Genomic DNA, 20,573 nt, shown 5'->3' with positions numbered 1-20,573 from the left:
TCAAGGGGCTCCAGGAAAGCTGGGGAGGGACTCTGGATGAGGGAAGGGAGCCCTAGGAGGAGGAGGAACGGTTTGACACCGAAAGAGGCGAGATGGAGCTGAGATGTGGGGAAGAACTTGTTTGGTGTGAGGGTGGGGAGAGCCTGGCCCAGGTTGCCCCGAGAAGCTGGGGCTGCCCCATCCCTGGAGGGGTTCAAGGCCAGGTTGGAGGGGGCTTGGAGCAACCTGGTCTGGTGGGAGGTGTCCCTGCCCAGGGCAGGGGGTGGAATTAGATGATCTTTTTAAGGTCCCTTCCAACGTAAACCATTCTGTGATTCTATGTGCTTTTAATTTCTTAACAGAAAAAACAAATCATGCAGAAAAAAAAAAACCCATTAAAAAATACCTACAAATTTATCAGGTTTATAGAAGTCAAATCAAGCTTCCTACTTGAAGGAGGAGTACAAGAGGAATAAACTAATATGACAGTGTGACAAGTAAAGTTCTTTACATGCTAAACAAGAAATACCTGGAACTAAAATGTCTCCAAATCCTAGGAGAGAAAAAGGCCTGTCACACAGAGCCAACGGGGAGGAGTTCAGTCGTGGAACCTTCAGAACCATTGGGAGCTTGAAATGAGAGAGACAAATGCTTTATGAGAAGTTGTTTTCTCTACATACTGACACCATCTAACAGAACTTGTTTCTTTTGTACTGAAACTACAGACTTCAAATAGAGCAAATATATCTTTTTTTTACATTATAGATCCTTATGTTTATCATATTTTATTAATATTGCAGACAACTAACAAAACGTATTTAAGATAGGAGTGATGAAATACTTCCTAAAAACAAACAGCCAAGACAACTCCGCAAAACAGGCATCTCAAAACTATGCTAATTTCAAAGTGGTATCAACTCTGCTTTAACTGCAGGAACATAAAAAATTTAGATAAGCTGCCACATGCATAAGAAATAACCATTTATATTTCATTCTACTTGTTGCAATAAAAGTCTCAAGAGTAAAGACTTGTTTTCTCCCCAAGTGTTCCTATTTATTACATAATCTGCAGTGTTGAGGCACAGTACAGCAAAGTTCATCGCAAACGTATTCTCTTCAATACAGTACATTAAAGAAACATTATTTTCTTTTTCCTTTTCTAATGTTAGTGCCAGAATAATTTGATCTACTTATACTAGCATTATTGCTTTATACAATTCATTCTGTGCATAAAACTGAAACTAAAGGGGTTCAAAAGACAAGAATGAACATAAGTTAAAAAATTAGTATGGATTGATCCACTCATAATTAATTCATCCTGCAAACAACTATTTTCTTTACTATTTTCCCATGTGACAGCATTACATTCCTTCACCAGTTTTCCTTCACATACATTTCTCATTTGTTTTGCCCACTGTACCTCCCTATCTCACGTACTTTCCTCCCCAAGTCACCCACAGCATGTTGTACTGGCTGCAATCAAACGGTACAGAACCACTGAATACTGACTTCTGTTTTCTTTCTGCCTCCAATTCATGTTTCTCTCCTTTGCTTACAGTCTCAGATTTTCATAAAACAATTATCAAAACTGGTGAGGAGGAGGAAAAGACAGACTGATCATATAAGTTGTATCTCTTCAGGTAAAAATGGATATGCTTTGTTAGCTAGAAACTATATTTACAAATGTGGTCAAATGCTTTTGTGAAGCTGAGCTAACGAGTTTCCTTATACCAAAACCCTTTTTAAGCAAGATAAAAGACAACCAAAGCTGTTGTGATGAACCACTAAAATTCTGCTTTGCACCCGTCTTTACAGATTTCCAGATAGATTTCCAGAGAGCTCAGGAGTGCTAGTTTCCACATTGAATTCTTTTCAGACTGGCATCTCCATTTCAGCTTTGTGGTCTTTGAATTTTAGAGAAGTTGAAAGTGTTATAGGTTGAAGTTAGTGCCATATTTTTAGACTACATACAGTACCTTTTCATGAGTGGCAGAATCAGACGGGCCTGCAGCCACCTCCACCATTATACTCTCCCCAGTCTAAAGGAAAAAGGGGAAAATTGTATCAGCACTTGGCTCTGCAGGTCTGAGATCATTCGGGAACAAAGAAACAGGTCATTACACTTTGCTCTATGAGCAGCAGGCACTAGAGAAGTACTTTACTTACCTTTGTTAAAAAAGGTGTGATAAATACAAAGAATACATCATACACAAAAAGAACCAGGAGGAGCAAGGTACAACCCTGAAGGAAGAAACAAATACTCGGTATTTACAACTGCGCCTCAGTAAACAGCAAGGAATTAATAATTAGCAACCAAAGACAAAAGCTAACAAGGACTAAAACCAGTGACCCCTATATTTTTCTTAGATCATAAATATTTGAGATGGAGGAATTGGGTCTCGCATATACCATATAAAAGAAAGTAATTCTTAGACACAAAATTACACGTTAGTCTCTAAAATTCTTTATCATCTAAAATCTGGAAATGGTGCCATTGCTATTTGTTAGGAAATATTAAGAAGTCTGCATTTTCTCTGGAGGATGCTAGGCATAGCTTGAAACAGTATGCACATTATTTTGGCCAATCTGTACAGGGAAACAAATTTATAGGTGAAGATAGCTTGAAACAGTTTGAAGAGCTGCCTAGGGGGCAACTAAATGACTTTTAGTGACTTTTATCTTAGGATAATTAATAGGTTCTGGAAGATCTGAAGAAACACCAGAATGATGCATAAATTGTGTGTCAAATTTGAAAACAAAACAAAGCAAAAAACCAACACAAACCCCAAAAAACCCCCAAACCTCCAAAAGTGAGCGTGTGGCGTGGTTTACATTCTGCGGGACTTTATGTTACCAGATGCCATGCCTAACAATCACATCCCAATTAGTGGTCTACACTATACCTGTTACATTACTCTTTTCCACGCTACGTATGAATGGAAATGCATTTCCAAGACAATGTACTCCATTATACATGGCTCCTCTGTTGAACTATATACCGGCAAACATCCTCTGGTTACATTTCACTGAATTTCACTGAATTTCTAGAGTTGGAAGGGACCATAGAGATCATCTAGTCCAACTCCCCTGCTGAAGCAGGATTGCCTAGAGCTAGAGCATGTTACTCAGGACTGCATCCAGGTGGGTTTTGAAAATCTCCAGAGAAGGGGACTCCACAACCTCCCTGGGCAGCCTGTTCCAGGGTTCCGTCACCCTCACCGTGAAGAAGTTTCTCCTCATATTTGAGTGGAACCTCTTATATTCCAACTTGTGCCCGTTGCCCCTCGTCCTCTCGGTGGGAACCACTGAAAAGAGTCTGGCTCCCTCCTCCTTCAACCCTCCCTTGAGATACTTGTAGGCGTTGATAAGGTCTCCCCTCAGCCTTCTCTTCTCCAGACTAAAGAGTCCCAGCTCTCTCAGTCTCTCCTCATAAGGGAGATGCTCCAATCCTTGAATCATCTTTGTAGCCCTACGCTGGACTCTTTCTAGTAGTTCCCTGTCCCTCTTGAACTGGGGAGCCCAGAACTGGACACAGTACTCCAGTTGTGGCCTCACCAGTGCAGAGTAGAGGGGGAGAATGACTTCCCTTGACCTGCTGGCTACACTCTTCCCTATACAACCCAAGATACCATTGGCCTTCCTGGCCGCAAGAGCACACTGTTTACTCATTGCCATTTTACTGTCCACCAGGACCCCTAGATCTTTCTCTTCAGTAGTTGCCTCTAGCGGGTCCACCCCTAACCTGTATTGGTGCCTGACATTCTTCTTCCCCAGGTGCAGGACCCTACACTTTTCCCTGTTGAACCTCATGAGGTTCTTCTTTGCCCAGCCCTCCAGCCTGTCCAAGTCTCGCTGGATGGCAGCACAGCCCTCCGGGGTGTCAGCCACTCCTCCCAGTTTGGTATCATCAGCAAACTTGCTGAGGATACACTCTGTCCCCTCGTCCAGGTCACTGATGAATATATTAAACAGCACGGGTCCAAGTATTGACCCCTGGGGGACTCCACTGGTTACAGGCTTCCAACTTGAACCTGCTCCATTAATAATTACCCTTTGGGTCCTGTCACACAGCCAGTTCTCAATCCACCTCACTGTCCCCTCATCCAGCCCATACTGCCTCAGTTTCCCAATGAGGATGTTATGGGAGACAGTGTCAAAAGCCTTGCTGAAGTCAAGGTAGATGACATCTGCTGCCCTCCCCTCATCCAACCAACCGGTTATGGCATCATAGAAGGCTATCAGATTGGTCATACATGATTTACCCTTGGTAAACCCGTGTTGCCCACTTCCAATAACCCCCCACTCTTCAACTTGTTTGGAGATGACATCTAGTATGAGTCTCTCCATCACCTTCCCAGGGACAGAGGTGAGACTAACTGGTCTGTAATTCCCAGGGTCCTCCTTCTTGCCCTTTTTGAAGACTGGAGTGATGTTGGCCTTCCTCCAGTCCTCAGGCACCTCTCCTGTTCTCCACGACTTCTCAAAGATGATCGAGAGTGGTCCAGCGATAACGTCTGCCAGCTCCCTCAGCACTCGTGGGTGCAACCCATCAGGGCCCATGGACTTATGAATGTCCAGTTTGGCCAAGTGGGCCCGAACCTGGTCCTCATCTACTTGAGGAAAAATTTCCTCTCTCCATACCGTCCCCCTTGCCTCCAAGGTCACAGATTCATGAGGGGCAGTCCTAACAGTGAAAACTGAGGAAAAGAAAGCATTCAGCAGCTCTGCTTTCTCTGTGTCTTCCACTACTAGGGTGCCCACCTCATCCATCAGTGGGCCCACATTATCCCTAACCTTTCTCTTGCTGTTAACATACTGAAAAAACCCCTTTTTGTTATTGTTAATATTGGTTTATTGTTAATATTTGTTTAACTTTCATACCTTAAACGTAGGCAGGCGAATTGTTTTCAACATGTAGAGACAGAAAGCAATTCCTAAAGCATCTTGCAGAACCCAGGCCCACCTAAAGAAAGAGGAGAGTAACATTTTTACAGGAAACAGCAAAGCAGGAAAGCCAGACAGAGCCTTGTCCTCACTAAGGACCTGCCTGGGATAAAACCAACTTTATTAAAAGTAGTTTCTTGAATTCTACATTGTTGTCAGCACAGATTTACAAATGGGAAGTTGTGCTTGATCAACCTGATAACGTTCTACAATGAAATGTCTGGTTTGATAGACGAGGGAGGAGCCGCAGGGACACTGTCTAGACTTCAGAAAGGCTTTCCACTGAGAGTGTCCCATAAGATCTTCATGGAAAAGCTGATTAAGTAAGTGTAGGCTGGATGAGCAGGCAGTGAGGTGGACTGAAAACTGGCTCAACGAGGTCAGTAGGTACCAAAATAGGAAATGCTGGGGTCCTTGGCCTGTGGATGTGTACACTCTTGTGTGCTGAGGGAAGCCTACGGCTGGGGCTGTTTCTTGATTGGTTTTTGCAGGTTAGGTATAGAAATATCAAGGCTCTTTGCTTTACCCTTAATCGCAAGGATCGTAGAGAAGCAGGATTTGAGATATGAAACACTAAGGTTTCCCTAAAATCGCTAAGATCTAGATACAGATAAGAGATTATACTGTTGTGATCAATACCTGAGCACTTGCTGATGCAGCTTTGTGCAGGAGACACTCAGGACCACTCCAGCTTTGAGACAGAAAATAGATTATCTAGTCCTAAAAATACCAGGTTGGAATAGCTCTATAGTATTTCTGTACTCCTCGGTCTGACACCAATTTCCCTAAAAGGTGTTTCAGAGTCAACGCTTCCTGGATTTGAGTTCTGTCTGTGAATTATCCACAGCCTTAACACAAAAGATGGGCCCCACAAAGGCAATAACAAGCATTCAAAGCACAAGCATTTTTGGTACCATCAGCAGAAACACAAGCCAGCATTTCAGTTCTAACACAGAATCCCTGACAGAGGGACCAAGAAGATGAACACATCATGTATATATGGAGAAACTGGAGCATCTGGGAGTGAGGTAAGGAATAAATAAATAAAAAAAATATCCAAAAAACCACCAACAAAACCAGAAGTGTAAGAACATGCAATAATTAGGTACCACAGCAATACTAGACACAAAGAATTACTCATATCAGACAGTTGAGAGAGACTAAAGATCTTACAATATTCACAGCTCTTACTCTCTGAGCAAATGCGCATACAGACCACCACCTGAAGAAATGTTAACTTGTGTTCAACTTTCCCTACCACTTCCAAAAAGCTGTCTTAAGCCAAAGAGATCAGAATACAGACTGGGACTCAGAGAAATGTAAGCTTAACAGGAGATAGTTTCTGTAACTTAAACCAACAAGACAAAGATGAAGTACATAAGGAACAATTAAGAATTTCTGCCCAAGTCTCTAGTTTCTTTTCTGTCACTCCTAAATTCTGGATAAGTTTAGGCTTCTACAGATGTCAGTTACTTGTGCTATAACGCATATTACAATTTCTAGCACAGAAACTAAAATATACACTTACTGATCTTCGTTTCTGAAGATTCCCCAGAGTACGCTGACAGAGATACAAAACACTGCCAGTAGCAACATCCGGACCTGTGGGCGCTTGTGAAAATAAGGCAAGTTGTTGTCTGGGATTCTGAAAATGAAACACACCAAAGCTACAGTTGTATATGTAGTTACCCTCCTCCTTTATAAACATTTTCAAGTATTAAGCCATCTTGTAAATCCCATACCTACTCAACATTATAAGAAAATAATTTTGCCTATAAAAAATTTATAAGTTGTCACATACCTACACTTTCCCAAGGGGAATCTTCTCACAAAGGGAGACAGACAACTGTAAAGCCCAATTGAGGCAGCCAGGCAGAATATTCCTATAATAACATAGACTGAGAAAGAAAAAGTCATAAGTCCAAGCAGTGGAAAAAGCTTCAATGAGAAATAAGGCTTCCACTTCACCAGTTAAAAGTTAAATTCAGAGACTTCAAATGAGTGTTGATTGGATTTATGCTCTTTAAGTATCCAATTCTAGCTCATTTTACTCAGGTGTAGTTTATACATAGATATTCCAACAAATCAAAACTTCTGTGCTAATATTCTTAAAGTAATAAAATTATAAGCCTAAAAGGCAACTTATGGTGAAATGTTTATCTTCTCATTATGAGTATACATAAGCATTATAAGGGAATTCTTAAAATCACTCAGTAGCAAAATAGATGGGATGCATCTTTCCTAATTTCCTCAGAAACATGAGGATGGAAATTCCAGTGCATTAGGTTCTCATTCTTTTGTCAATCAATTAGGTAAGTGATTTGGAAAGTAGAAACTTATCTTTATAAAACGATCCTGGATCCCATAACTTTGAACAATAACAGAAAGACCAGTATAGGTTTGAGAATGCCTTTGACAAAAATAAGAAGTGGAAGACATTAAGTCTGTACCTACTTAATAGGCTTTAACATTTGAAAGAAGCTCTATGATTGCCTAATCCAACCTCACTAAAAGAGAGTATAGAAATCTACTCAGTGGGTTTTCTTACAGGTTTTTAAATCATATTGGGATGAAGAAAGTAGACAGCCATTTCATAGTTATTTTTGCAGTAAAAATGTTCTTTAAACGATGACAGCCTTCTGATAATGAAGATTTATCAATACAAATACAACTTTAAGAGTACCTAAATGGTCATAGAAGAAATAAAGGAGGACCAGCATTGAGCAGCACATCACTACAAATACACAGATCATTATTGGAGTCACATCAACTGTTTCATCATCATGTTTCTCTGCCCCATCATCACGTTTGTGCTTCATGTACCGCCTGAAAGAGTAACATGGCTATAATCAGTCCATTCCTTCTGCAACAAAATACAAAAGGGCACTGAATCTTCAGTGACAACTACATGGGGTTGGAAAACATGACACAACATTAGGTCAGCAGAACCCCACAATTTCACGTGGATGTATGAACGTCAGGTATAACACAATGCCTAAACCAGTAATCACTGAAGTAGTTTATCAAGAGGACTATTTTTCATTCACTAAGAATTCAGAATCCTGATAATTACCACATAATGATTTGCTGACTTCAGAAGAAATCATAAAGTCAGGTTGTGTATATAAAGTAAATGCTAGAAATAAGTGTGGCACAGACAACCTCCTCCCCTCAACCCCACTTACTGGCAAAAAGTAACCATAAAATTTAAATAAAAGATTCATAATAAACATGATACATGTTAGCCATCCAATCAGTTTGTTTTGCACTGTACTAGTAAAAACTTTTTTTTTTTCCCAAAAGATTTTTATGGCAAATTTTCACAAAAGCCCAAATAGGAAGCCTATTACTATCCAGTTTTCCTTCTGAGCTTTTCAAATATCTGGCTTTTTGACAAGGCAAAACACTAAAACATTCTACATGCAAATTATACTCTAATAGTTTCAGGCAGTGACAGAGCCAAAACAAGGCTCACGGCCTTTCCAATGACACATCAACATCTTCCCATTCTGCTTATATAGGTCTCCAAACCTCATTAGCAGAGCTTTAGATAAATTTATCTTTAGATAAATCACATGTATTTTTTTTCTGTGAAAATAAAAGAAAATTGATATACTACATTCTAGTTACTCACTTTTTCACATCTCTGCTTCCTGCCCAGTAGCCTCCAATTGCAACAGTCCCCACAGCCATGACAAATATAATCACCATGTTATAATCTAGCACAGGCTCATTTGGTGCGTACATCGCCCCTTTCACTGAGCTGCCAAAACTCTGCAGAGGTAAGTACAAGTTATGAAGAAGGTCCAAAAATCTACCTTAGCAAAGGTTCAGTTATTTAGTTTTCATTAAGCAACCTCAGACTCAAGCTTTATAAATATTTAAGAGCAATCTAGTGCTCCTACTATTAGTGATATTTATTTCCAGCACCAGGTTCCATTTTATTCTGAAAATGAAAAATAACCTCCAAAGATATTTGCATTTTTTCTTTCAAAATATAATAATGTAATCTTAATGAGTACAACTCTTAACAGATTCAAAGCTCTTAAGACTGACTTCAAATACTGCTGAGCAGTGACCTGTTTAAATGTGATAATAGAAATCATTGAATTTACCTTGCCAATATCTAACATATCAGTATAACTGAGCAGAGCCACAGGAATATCAATCTCTTCATATTGACTGCGGTTACCCCCAGGAGGAACCTGAAAGACATTTATGACTGGGTTAAGAATATACTCATTTCTGCAAATACTTGAAGTAGTATTTTGGAAAATATTTTAGAAAGGAACATAATGACAGCAAAATCTCCATGTCAAAATGCATGCCTGCTTCCAGTAAACTTAAGTTATTAAAGACTGTGATAGCAAAATGCAGCAACCAAACTTCAAGCAGTATCTTTTGCACATCAGGGTCATGGCTTTATGATTGATGTGCGCCTCTAGTATTGACTACAGTATTCAAAACTACTAGTTTTTCAAAACACATACTGGCAATGCTCCAGCTGAATCTAAAGCACTGGATTCACTGTACTCTAGATCTCATTGAAGGTAGTGGTATGAGTCAAGAAAACAACCTCCTCCTTTGATTCCAGTATTTCATATGACAAAGATAATTCTGAGCCCTTGACTGGAATGTTACAAGGGCTCTATGCAGCACTCTTTCTACTTAAATGACTACCTCCTCTTGTGTCATTAATCCTTCCTTTAGATGTATTATTTTTAAAATGCAATGTACATACACACATAAATATTATTTATTTTAAAGAGGAGCATCAAATATCAGCAACAAGCATTGAAGACAAGACAATATCTAACATCAGAGCAATATCAGAAATAGAGAAAGACACAAGGAGACTTACCAGTCTCTCTCTACTAACAATCAGCAGCCCACGAGCTCCATTTATTTGAGCAAGCCTCACTTTTTCGTAGAAAGTGCAATTCCCTCGCATCACCATGGGGATTTGATTATTAAATCCCCCATCAGGTACGTCCGAAGGAGAACACAAAACAGATGCTGTCTGATCCTGCAGTTGCAAGAGTGACTGAAAAGAAAGAAATGAGTTAAATACATATTTATAAAATAAAATTATAAAAGGTCAAGAGCGGAAACCCCAGAGTTTCTAAAGGGTAGTTAAGAACTTTCAAGTAATGGAGTGACGAGTATTCTCAGAGAAATTTGAAAGCTGGAACAGTGCTGCCCTCTCTATTAGACAGGGTGCTGCCTTCCTTCACCTTCCTGTACAGAATTCTGCTGGTAATAAAATGTGTGTTATGATCTGCACTTGTAGTTGTTTTCTTCAGCACTGCTGCTGTTCTGATGCACACATGCAGGATACAGGAGTACAGCAAAGTGTTATAATTGCGAGGGAGGCACAGAGTGGCAGGCTGAGATGGTATGGGATATGAATAGCTAGAAATATAAACACAGCAGAAGTAAAGTACAAAAGCATAGGCAACAAAAATAAACTTCCATTTTGAAACCAATGGTATTCAGTTAGATGAGATTTCAGATCCTAAGCACCTGGATACTGGATTCTAAACTGATTTTCTCACTGCTTGTGATTCAGAGATGTTGGCCTGCCCTATTTCCTTAGTTCTGGCCCCCCTCAGACCCAAAGGCACCTACTCTCATATGTTTAGACAGGAACAGCCCAAAGTCACTCTGAGGCTTTAGAAATAACACCGGCAAAACCGAAACAACAATAAACATCTTTGCCCAGTTCTATTTGCAAGTCACCTGAAAAATGCAGTTATCTACCAAATAACTGACTCTTGGCGTGAGCTGTGCTAACAGAAGCAGCTCACAACCCCGCTCTTGCTAGGAGTTGGGCTGTAAGGGTTAAGAAGTGTCAAGGAAAAGTTTTAACCTGAGAAGCTGACACAGGTAACACTTTGCACTAGAAATGCACAGCTACATGATACAATACCAAACAGCTGTACAACTGACTGCACTGTTTGAGGAGAGAAAGGTAAGGAGCTGCCAATTAGCCCATAGCTTATTCAGAAAACTGCTGTCTTCAACCTGGCTCCTACAGTAAAATGTCTCCACACACGCTTCCTGGGCGTCCAGGTTTCGGAAGAGCTTATGAGCTCTATCAGAGCACAACACAAAGGCAGAGTGAGCTCAGATTGATGCACTGCATCACCTCAGTTATAAATTGTACCACTGCAGTACTGGATGCAAGGAAAAGGGATAATATGAAAGAAGGGGAAGGCATTCAACTGGTAAATTAAGGAATGCAATGAATAAAATGAACAGAGGATCGGTCAACTACTTCACATCTTCCCCAACTAGTAGCTTACTCAAAGTGTATTTGCTGATTTCACTGTTCAGTGACTGCAACTTCTTCTCACAGAATAGAGTGAAGAATTGCCTCAATCGCCAGCTCAGCTCGTGTCAGACCAGGACACCTCTACACTGAGACTATTTATTCCTACACTCAACAGAACCACGAACCACTGAGACAGCACTACAGGTCACAGTTCAAGGCCATGTGGTATCCTGCTGTATCATTCTGACACACAAAAACTCCTTGCCAACCACAGCTAACTGCCTTTTTCATTTAATTGACCATTAGCAAATGGAAGATTTTTGTTTTGAACCAGAAATAATAATTACTATTTTTACTATTGCATGCTGCTTGGAAAAGAATATCACGATCATTGCCTAGCACTACTGCAGATGATCTTAACAGACAAAAATATTTTTTAAGTAGAGCAAAGCAGTTGCTTAAAATTCTGCTAATCCAGGTTAGAAATGAGACGTTTCCCTGTAACAAAGGCATTTTTGAATACATTGTTCTGTCATTGCATGACTAAGTACTTACAGCTTTACCCAAATCGTGTGGCAAATGGGCCCACTGAGAATTGAAGAGGATGCAGTAGTCTTTTCCTTTGCTGCTACCCTTCTCTGAAAGGACGTGCACCATCCCATACTCGCAGTATACCTTCAAAACAACAAAAATGTCACAAGAATTTTAGGTCACATGAAATAGTAGAAGTGATGGGCGTAACTTGCTGTTGACTAGCTGCTTGGTATTTTAAAGAAGAAAAAAAAGATTCTACAAAGTATCCCAGGCACAAATACAGGCTGGGCAGAGAATGGCTGGAGAGCAGCCCTGAGGAGAAGGACTTGGGGATGATGGTGGCTGAGAAGCTCCACACGCCCCAGCAACATGCACTGGCAGCCCAGAAACCCCCCACCCCTGGGCTGCATCCCCAGCCCCGTGGCCAGCAGGGCCAGGGGGGGATTCTGCCCCTCTGCTCCACTCTGGGGAGACACCCCCCCAGTGCTGCCTCCAGCTCTGGGGCCACCACCAGCAGAAGGACATGGAGCTGTTGGAGCGGGGCCAGAGGAGGCCCCGGAGATGCTGGGAGGGCTGGAGCCCCTCTGCTGGGAGGGGGGGCTGAGAGAGTTGGGGGGTTCAGCCTGGAGAAGAGAAGGCTCCGGGGAGACCTTGGAGCCCCTTCCAGTCCCTAAAGGGGCTCCAGGAAAGCTCCAGGAAACTGAAGTAACAGAACCCAGAATAAGAGAATAACAGAATAAGAGACCTTATTAATGCCTACAAGTATCTCAAGGGTGGGTTGAAGGAGGAAGGAGCCAGACTCTTTGCAGTGGTTCCCAGTGAGAGGACGAGGGGCAACGGGCACAAGTTGGAACATAGGAGGTTCCACTCAAATCTGAGGAAAAACTTCTTCACGGTGAGGGTGGCAGAGCCCTGGAACAGGCTGCCCAGGGAGGGTGTGGAGTCCCCTTCTTTGGAGATTTTCAAAACCCGCCTGGATGCTCCTGAGTAACATGCTCTAGCTCTAGGCAATCCTGCTTCAGCAGGGGAGTTGGACTAGATGATCTCTATGGTCCCTTCCAACTCTAAAATGTCAGTGAAATTCAGTGAAACCCAGACCCTGTAGGAATTTGGAAAAAGAGAGCAAGGACTACAGAGAAAAGAAACAAATGCAAATGCATCAGTTTAAGGCATCTTCTCAATTGCAATACACTGTATGTAGTCTGTTTATTCAGCTAAGAGCTCTAACCATGTATAAATGCAAGAAGCACTCCTTTAAATATAAATATTTTCATCTTCCCATGCCTGCAAAATAATATATAGCATACATAGTAATTTCCTCATTACTTTGGTTATGTCAGATTGTATCAGGCCATTTTCAGCAAAACTGAAAGACCTACGGGCTAGCATCTGGTATGTGGTCACCACAAGCAGGTACTGGCAGACACTTTCTTATTAGAGTTATTTCACCAATTGTCTTATTCTTTATTATAAGCTCTGCTTTTTTAAATATTTCCTTCCCTCTTTCCCTTCCTTGAGTATACTGACACAATTCTGTAAGTACCACATATTTTCCTTATCTTCTACTGAAAAAGCCAGACCAAAGTGACCTACAACACTATATATAGAACCCAGAAAAGTAAATATTTTTGTAGAGTTGATGCAGTTGTCTACTTGTACACCAACTCCTAGTAGGTATTTATCCAGGCAACCAGAAATCAAGATGACAAATGAAGTATGTGCATAACACTAGTGATGGTTTTATTTAACTTTAATTAGCGGTGCTTTCATCCTCTTAGTAACTGAACCACAACAACTGTAAAGCCTCCCTACCCCCAGAAAACTGTTGAAGAAACACAAAGTATATTGTGAGGTCTACTGCTACAGTTCTTGTAGTCTAAGGGCTCTGATACATCAGGAATCCGCCTTCCCATTTCTAAGGGCAAATGGGTACCTTCACTCTCTGACAACAAGGCTCCTTGCTGCAACGAAAAGGCAGCAGAATTTAATTTTAACATCAACTCAGTCTCCATTAAGTTCTATGGGACACTTAGGTCAGTGACAGCAGGGTTGCAGGCACTGTCTTGGGAGCAGTGTCAGGCACCATCTCCACAAAAGTTTAAGAACATCAGCTCCTTGTTTCCAAGCTTGCTTATGTGCATTCTGTGACCCATCTGGTCAGGTCTGAACACTGCAGAAAGCTTTAAATGCTTCAGAGAAAGACAGGTTCAGATACAAAAGAAATGCTCAGAAAGCAGGACAAAAAAATAACTTTTGAGGGTTGGTTAAAGAGAATTTTTTTAATTCTCTTTAAATTCAATTACACAAATTCAAATCAATATTTCTTTTTGAAGGAGAGTCTCGCTCCTCTTTAATTACTGCATCAGAGCCTCACAGTCCTCTTATAGAGCAACTTCAATGTTTTTTAGTAGTGATGTCTGATAATAGACTATCAGAGCTGATGCTGAGAGCAAATGCAAGTTATACCTGTATGAGCTATTAGATAGTCAGGAAAAAATTGACCACATATTAAACGTAGCATTCTCAATATGCTATTTTAGCCTAGTGATTTGGGAATCCAGTGCTTAGGAATGTCAAACATTGTTAATGTAACTAGCTTCTTCCAATTACACCTTCCGTGTTCCAAAACCATTTGGTTCCTATTGTAAAGGAAAGTTTCTCCATTTTATTGGCATTTTAACTGAGAACTCTCAATAGTCCTTACTAGTACTAAACAAATTTCAAAGTGCTAAAAAAATAATAAAATAAATCTGAAACATGCATAAAAGCTGACGTGACTCTCACTTTAACTAGTGACACATTTTGTTTCTGGTGAAACACTGCCCATTCATTAGTGACCTCAGGACACAGGGTGAGCAGAGACCATGAGTTTACCACCACCGCCACCAGGTTCAGAAAAAACAATAACTCAAAATCACCCCCAAACAAACAGATAACCCCCCCATCTTATCTTTCTACCATCCCTCTTCACGTCCTACTGTTCTATACCCACAGATCCAGCTCCTCCCTTCCCATTCTTCCTTGTCTCTTCCACCTATCCAGCACTCTTAAATGAAACTGGTCATTGTCTGAAAACATATTTAATTACTCTATTGCTCAGATTTAGTTTTTCCCCAATCAAATCACTTTGTGCCTACCAGAACTGATGAAACCTTGTTCTGAAGGGAAATCCAATGTAACATCCCTAACCATTGCTGCTGCTGAATTAGACAGAAAGTTGTGGCAGACTTAATTTGTCAACATCTAGTTTAACATTCATAAGCTAAACAGACTAATGATTTAGTAATTATACAGTTACCCTCTTACAAATACATCTTGCACATTTGTTTCACCAGGTAGCAGCTGAGAAACCAGATGCTAAAGATGACTGAGGGCAGCAAGTCATGTCTTAATGTGTTTGTTCAAAAATCCATTAAAGGAATCCATCATTCTAGTTTCTCCCTTTATTTCAAACCCCACTACACAGAAGTTACACTGCACCCCTAGGAGACACCAGGGTAAAAACACGCTTTATGGAACACTTCATAGCATCATTCTTTAATCCATTACACACTGCCTGGAGAACAAATGATGCCATTCTACTGCAAGATGTCAGCAAAGCAGTATAGAAACATCATCCTAAAAACATACAGGAGGTAGCGATTTTTATAATTAGCTCTTTTGTATATAATTGGTCTTCAGTAACCCATGCCACAACTTTTCCCCTTTTTTATAACACTAGTGTTCATTAAGTGCTCTAAAATAGTAATACTACATTTGTCCTGAAGTGTGCCGGGCATGGCAGGTTACACTGTTTATTTCAGTACACGTCAAAGCAACTTGAACAAAGTGCAAGTTTACAAAATACAGCTACTTGTGGAGGAACAAAAACACTATAGTGCATATGCGGTGAGGAAAAAATGTGTTTAGCAAAAACTCCAACTTGGTGAACTTTTAAACTCATATCTCAGCTATCCAACCATAGCACCTAAAATCCTTTCACCAAAAGCAAGTAGTACTGAAAAGTAATCCATTATTATTATTATCTTGAATTTTATTTTCAAGAGTAACAAGCTACACAGATCCAAATACAGACACGGACAAAAAAAAAAAAAAACCAGAATAAAAGTGTTTCCTATTATTGTTACAGGATCTGACTGGACTTAAAAAAACCAAGAACAACCAAAAAACCCGACCATTGAGTAGCTCAGTTTTGAATATTACAGGCAGTGTACAACTGCCTCCAAAATCTTCAGGCAGTTTTGCAGGACCTAGCTATCTGTAACTGAACAGCTTTATGCATTTGGGAAACAATCAAGGTGTACGGTTAAAAGTTTTACATTTATAAGATATAAACTACACATCTTTAAAATAAGAGAATAAGAATAGGGAGTGTTGCCACACTTCCATTTAGATAATCATTAATGGAACTCGGTAATAATTCCCAAATGGCACACTGAAGACAGTAATACACAATTATGCTTTCTGAGCAACTTAATGGATCTTCTTTAAAGAAATATTAAGGGAGTAAAAGGTTCCTAATGTGATGTGCTTAAAACATTTTAGAAACTATGTGCTTCTGTGTGCCAAAAGCCAAGTAAAAATCAAGGATGAGAGGAATTAAAAAGAATATAAGCAGGGCTAAAAGCAGAAGAGGGTGTACAGAGTTTTAGAAAGTCCATGGAGAATTAAGTCCATGGAGAATGTACATTAGCAGATATTTTTACAAAGCAATTATCACTTAGCATCAAAGCATAGTTCTGAAGGCTGTTAACAGCCACTACAAGTTTGTACTTATCCTCCCACCTAAGTAGAGCCACAGGCATCAGAGTTTCTTGTTGAAGAACCCTAGGGCTTTGATGCTTCCAGTTCTGGTTTTATTCGTGTCACTTTTGGTGTCTCATACCTAGTAAGTTCAAAGCAGTGCAGCTTATGTATTGGGATGGTGGCAACACTTAGGATGGTTTTTAGGTCCTAGTGGTCACTCCATATCCTAGATTAACCCATAAGAAAACATAATCTCCTCTGCAGACCCTATACAACCCCCAAAGGCTCTTTTCCAAGTGTTTGGATATCAAGCCCATTTTCAAACACTGACACAAAAACAACAGCTGATGTGACAATAAGATGTTTTATGATTTAGAAAGCACTACAACAAGCTTCAACAGGAATGGGCTTCCTCGCTTCAAAACTTCTCCCACTTGAGTTGGCTACTACCTATTTTCCCTACATGAATAAGGAGAGAGTATTTGCATTTAAACATTAATTGGTGACATTTAAACATTGATTGATTAAACATTGTACAAGGCATTTAACTCTATCCCACATGAGATCCTGGTCTCTAAACAGTAGATACATGGATTTGATGGATGGACCACTCGGTGGATAAAGAATTGGCTGGATGGCCATGCTCAATGAGTTGTGGTCAATGGCTTAATGTCCAAGTGGAGACCAGTGACAAGTAGTATTCCTCAGGGGTCAGTCCTGGGACCAGTGCTTTCAATATCTTTGTTGGAGACATGGACAGTGGGATGGAGTGCACACTCAGCAACTTGACCAATGACACCAAGCTATGTGGTGCAGTCAACACGCTAGAGGGAAGGGATACCATCCAAAGGGACCTGGACAGGCTGGAGAGGTGGGCCCAAGTGAACCACGTGGAGTTCAGGCAGGCCAAGTGCAGGGTCCCGCACCTGGGTTGGGACAGTCCCCAGAACAAACCCAGACTGGGCAGAGAATGGCTGCAGAGCAGCCCTGAGGAGAAGGACTTGGGAGTGATGGTGGGTGAGAAGCTCAACACATCCCAGCAACGTGCACTGGCAGCCCAGAAACCCCCCGCACCCTGAGCTGCATCCCCATCAGCGTGGCCAGCAGGGCCGGGGGGGGAATCTCCCCCTCTGCTCTGGGGACACAACCCCTCCCAGTGCTGCCTCCAGCTCTGGGGCCACCACCAGCAGAAGGACATGGAGCTGTTGGAGCGGGGCCAGAGGAAGCCACTGAGACGCTGGGAGGGCTGGAGCCCCTCTGCTGGGAGGGGGGGCTGAGAGAGTTGGGGGGGTTCAGCCTGGAGAAGAGAAGGCTCCGGGGAGACCTTGGAGCCCCTTCCAGTCCCTAAAGGGGCTCCAGGAAAGCTGAGAAAGGAGTCTGGATCAGGGAGGGGAGCCATAGGACAAGGGGGAAGGGTTTGACACTGAAAGAGGGGGAGATTGAGATGAGATGACTTCTTTGGTGGTGAGAACCCTGGCCCAGGTTGCCCAGAGAAGCACTTGCACTGGGGCTTGCAAGTTAAATGAAGGAAGAAGGTGGAGAGGAGGAACTCAGCACACCTGTATTTGAAGAAACTGCAATGTGAGTGACTGAGCCAACCTAGTGGCTCGTTCTTGTTTGTTCCTCCCTGCCTCTGTCCCCAAACTTTTTTACACTTTCATTAAGTGTCAGTTGATTCAGTCACCTGAATCTCAGAGAGATTTAACAGACCCTAGGAGCTGTATGCCTTGAAGAAGGAATGAACGAGCTATGCCTACTCTTACAACACATACCATGCAAGACACACACCGGAGTTCCCAAGATCTAGGGTGCATTCTTTCCCATGAACTGCACTAAACAATTTGGAGACCATCAACAGCAGACAGCATCTTTGCCCACAAAGAAAACACTCCTTCAACAAGCACTGCACAGTGGAAAGAATTTCATATTCATAATGCAACAATACCATGAGACTAAGTTGTCAACCACCACCTTAATCCGGAACTTCAGACAGTCTTTTCAACTCTTTGGACCCACATCACAGGGTGCTCCAGTTTTAAATACAGAAACCAATTCAATAGTCTGCTGAAAGCTAGTATAGTGAAGACCAGCGAGATCCAACATGCCCACTGCAGATCATGTCACTATGTTGTTCAGTAGTCAACGTTTTGTATATATCTGCTATTGTTACAGACAACTGAGAGGTAGCAATGCCATGAAGGAATGGTTAGAATGAGAGAGAAGCTAAACAAAAGCGAGGACTGAGATACCAAAGCAAGATCTAAGTGCAGATTTTACTTGCATCTCTAAGATTATGCTCCTCTGTAGGTGTTCCCAGATGAGGGCCCAGATTTGAGAGTACCATACTTCACTAGCCAAGCTGTTCCTTCTCCCCATACAAATCAGAGTTTAGAAGCAAATATGGACACTACTTCACCCTGCCCTAGGGGGAAAAAAATATGCTCTTATCCTACCTCAAGGAGGGAGACAAAGATATATTCTAAATATGCCCAACAGCACTAATACAAGAGTAAGGCACTGATAATAGGTACCGGTGGGGCACAGCAAATGCACACAACAGCTCCTTGTGAAAGCTGTTTTGTCCCCCAAAATAACCCCATCCATCAGTCACTGGTGTATCATGGTAGTACCAGTGTATCAGAGCACTCCTCTCTGCCACAAGCCGAAGATGATGTACTACCATATCAACATGTGCACTACCTCACCTGCTGTCCTACTACATTGTAGTGTGCTCACCTTTTCCAAACTGATGGATCAAACTGACTCCATGCCAGTCCTTGACCCATTCTTGTATTTTATTAATTTGTGGGGCCTCTGCTGGCACTACCAATCCACTTGAAGCATTAATAAAAATGCCAAAATGCACTGGGCATTGGAAGAATAAGGAAGGGATGATGGAGAAAAAGAAAAAAGGGGATAATATAGAGATTAAAAAAAAAAAAGTAGTAGTTAACTGGCAACCAGACCATTCCTAATTCAAGATCACTGGCAAGGATCTGGTAAGGAGACAGATATAGAAGAGGGAAAAATAAGACTGTCACGTTAAGATGTTGCGCCAATAATACCCAAGATGACATAGTACTCTCCAAATTACCTACTACACAGTTCAGAACTTTAAATGACACTTCCAAGATTTTCAGAACATAAAAAACACATGAGCTTGAAATACAAAAGCTGTGTATCATGCAATGCAGTAGCTAAAAATCCACTCCCTTCTGTACCAGGATTACATGCACATTGTCACACCCTTAAAAATTTATCCCACAAAACTTATTAGTATTGCAAGTAATAGAAATGCAAGACTCAAGACAGGCTGTGGGATCAGGTTCAGCACAAATCCCCTTTCTCTTCTGCTGGCTGCTTTCTCGGAGCGAGTCTGTCAGTCGGGATGAAAGCAAAGCCAAGAGCCACCCCTGCTGTGAGCATCCCAGCCCCAACCCCCGGCCTGCACACCCTTCCCGAAAGGTTGCCTGGAGAGGGCTGTGGGCCTGACAGAGACCCCACGTTTGACAAAACTACGCTGTTAACTATAAAAAGAAAAATAAGAAAACAACCCAAACAGTATATAAATACTACCAAAGAGCAGAGGGCACATAACACAGACGTGGTGGAGCAGCCCGGGGTAGGAACGATGCTGTCACTTTTCCTCCAGCAAGAGCAAGGCCGCAGCTCGGTCACTGCCGCCCCACAGGCGACCTCCCTGCTACGCCGGGCTGCGGCCCCCGGCTGCCGCTGCCGGGTGGCCCAGGCCCCGCTCCGCACCCTCGCTAACCGCGAGGAAAACACCGTCCGACTAAGCGAGGCCTCCAGCACCACCGCAGGCCCCACCAGGGCCCCGGCACCAGCGTCGGGCCGGAGCCCGTCTTTACCCGTGAGCGCTTTTCGCACGATTGCCGCCGCCCCGCCTCCCCCCATCCCGGCGGGGCTTCCCCGCCCAGGCGCGGGACCCAAGGAGCTTCCGGGGACGGCACAGCCACTCACCTGTGGCAGAAAATGCAGAAGGAGCCAGACAGAGAGCTGGGCCGGCCGCGCCGCCATACCGGGCCCGCTGCGCAGCCGCCCGCTTTGTTTCCGACCGGGCCGGGTCAGGCCCTTC

The 20,573-nt window shown here is 42.2% G+C and overlaps 1 protein-coding gene across 2 annotated transcripts in view; it reads right to left on the bottom strand.

Annotated features, from left to right (window-relative positions):
• The window catches only part of SPPL2B (signal peptide peptidase like 2B), a 27,914-nt gene extending 7,347 nt beyond the window's left edge, over window positions 1-20,567 (bottom strand). For both annotated transcript variants that reach the window (XM_014962729.1, XM_014962730.1), the window contains exons 1-12: window positions 20,459-20,567; window positions 11,753-11,872; window positions 9,785-9,967; window positions 9,039-9,128; window positions 8,558-8,697; window positions 7,607-7,749; window positions 6,725-6,821; window positions 6,452-6,568; window positions 4,861-4,942; window positions 2,146-2,220; window positions 1,956-2,018; window positions 509-608 (exon numbers count right to left, since the gene is read on the bottom strand). In XM_014962729.1, coding sequence (XP_014818215.1) covers window positions 509-608; window positions 1,956-2,018; window positions 2,146-2,220; window positions 4,861-4,942; window positions 6,452-6,568; window positions 6,725-6,821; window positions 7,607-7,749; window positions 8,558-8,697; window positions 9,039-9,128; window positions 9,785-9,967; window positions 11,753-11,872; window positions 20,459-20,515 — 1,267 coding nt within the window. In that variant the 5' untranslated portion in view covers window positions 20,516-20,567. The remainder of the gene's footprint in view (window positions 1-508; window positions 609-1,955; window positions 2,019-2,145; window positions 2,221-4,860; window positions 4,943-6,451; window positions 6,569-6,724; window positions 6,822-7,606; window positions 7,750-8,557; window positions 8,698-9,038; window positions 9,129-9,784; window positions 9,968-11,752; window positions 11,873-20,458) is intronic.
• Window positions 20,568-20,573: the final 6 nt, after the last annotated feature.

Source organism: Calidris pugnax, unplaced genomic scaffold (assembly GCF_001431845.1).
Source record: "Calidris pugnax isolate Ruff unplaced genomic scaffold, ASM143184v1 scaffold952, whole genome shotgun sequence".
In the NCBI taxonomy this organism is placed as follows: Eukaryota; Metazoa; Chordata; class Aves; order Charadriiformes; family Scolopacidae; genus Calidris; species Calidris pugnax.
Note: the sequence above shows the minus strand (reverse complement) of the source record. Positions and strands in the feature narration are given on the sequence as shown.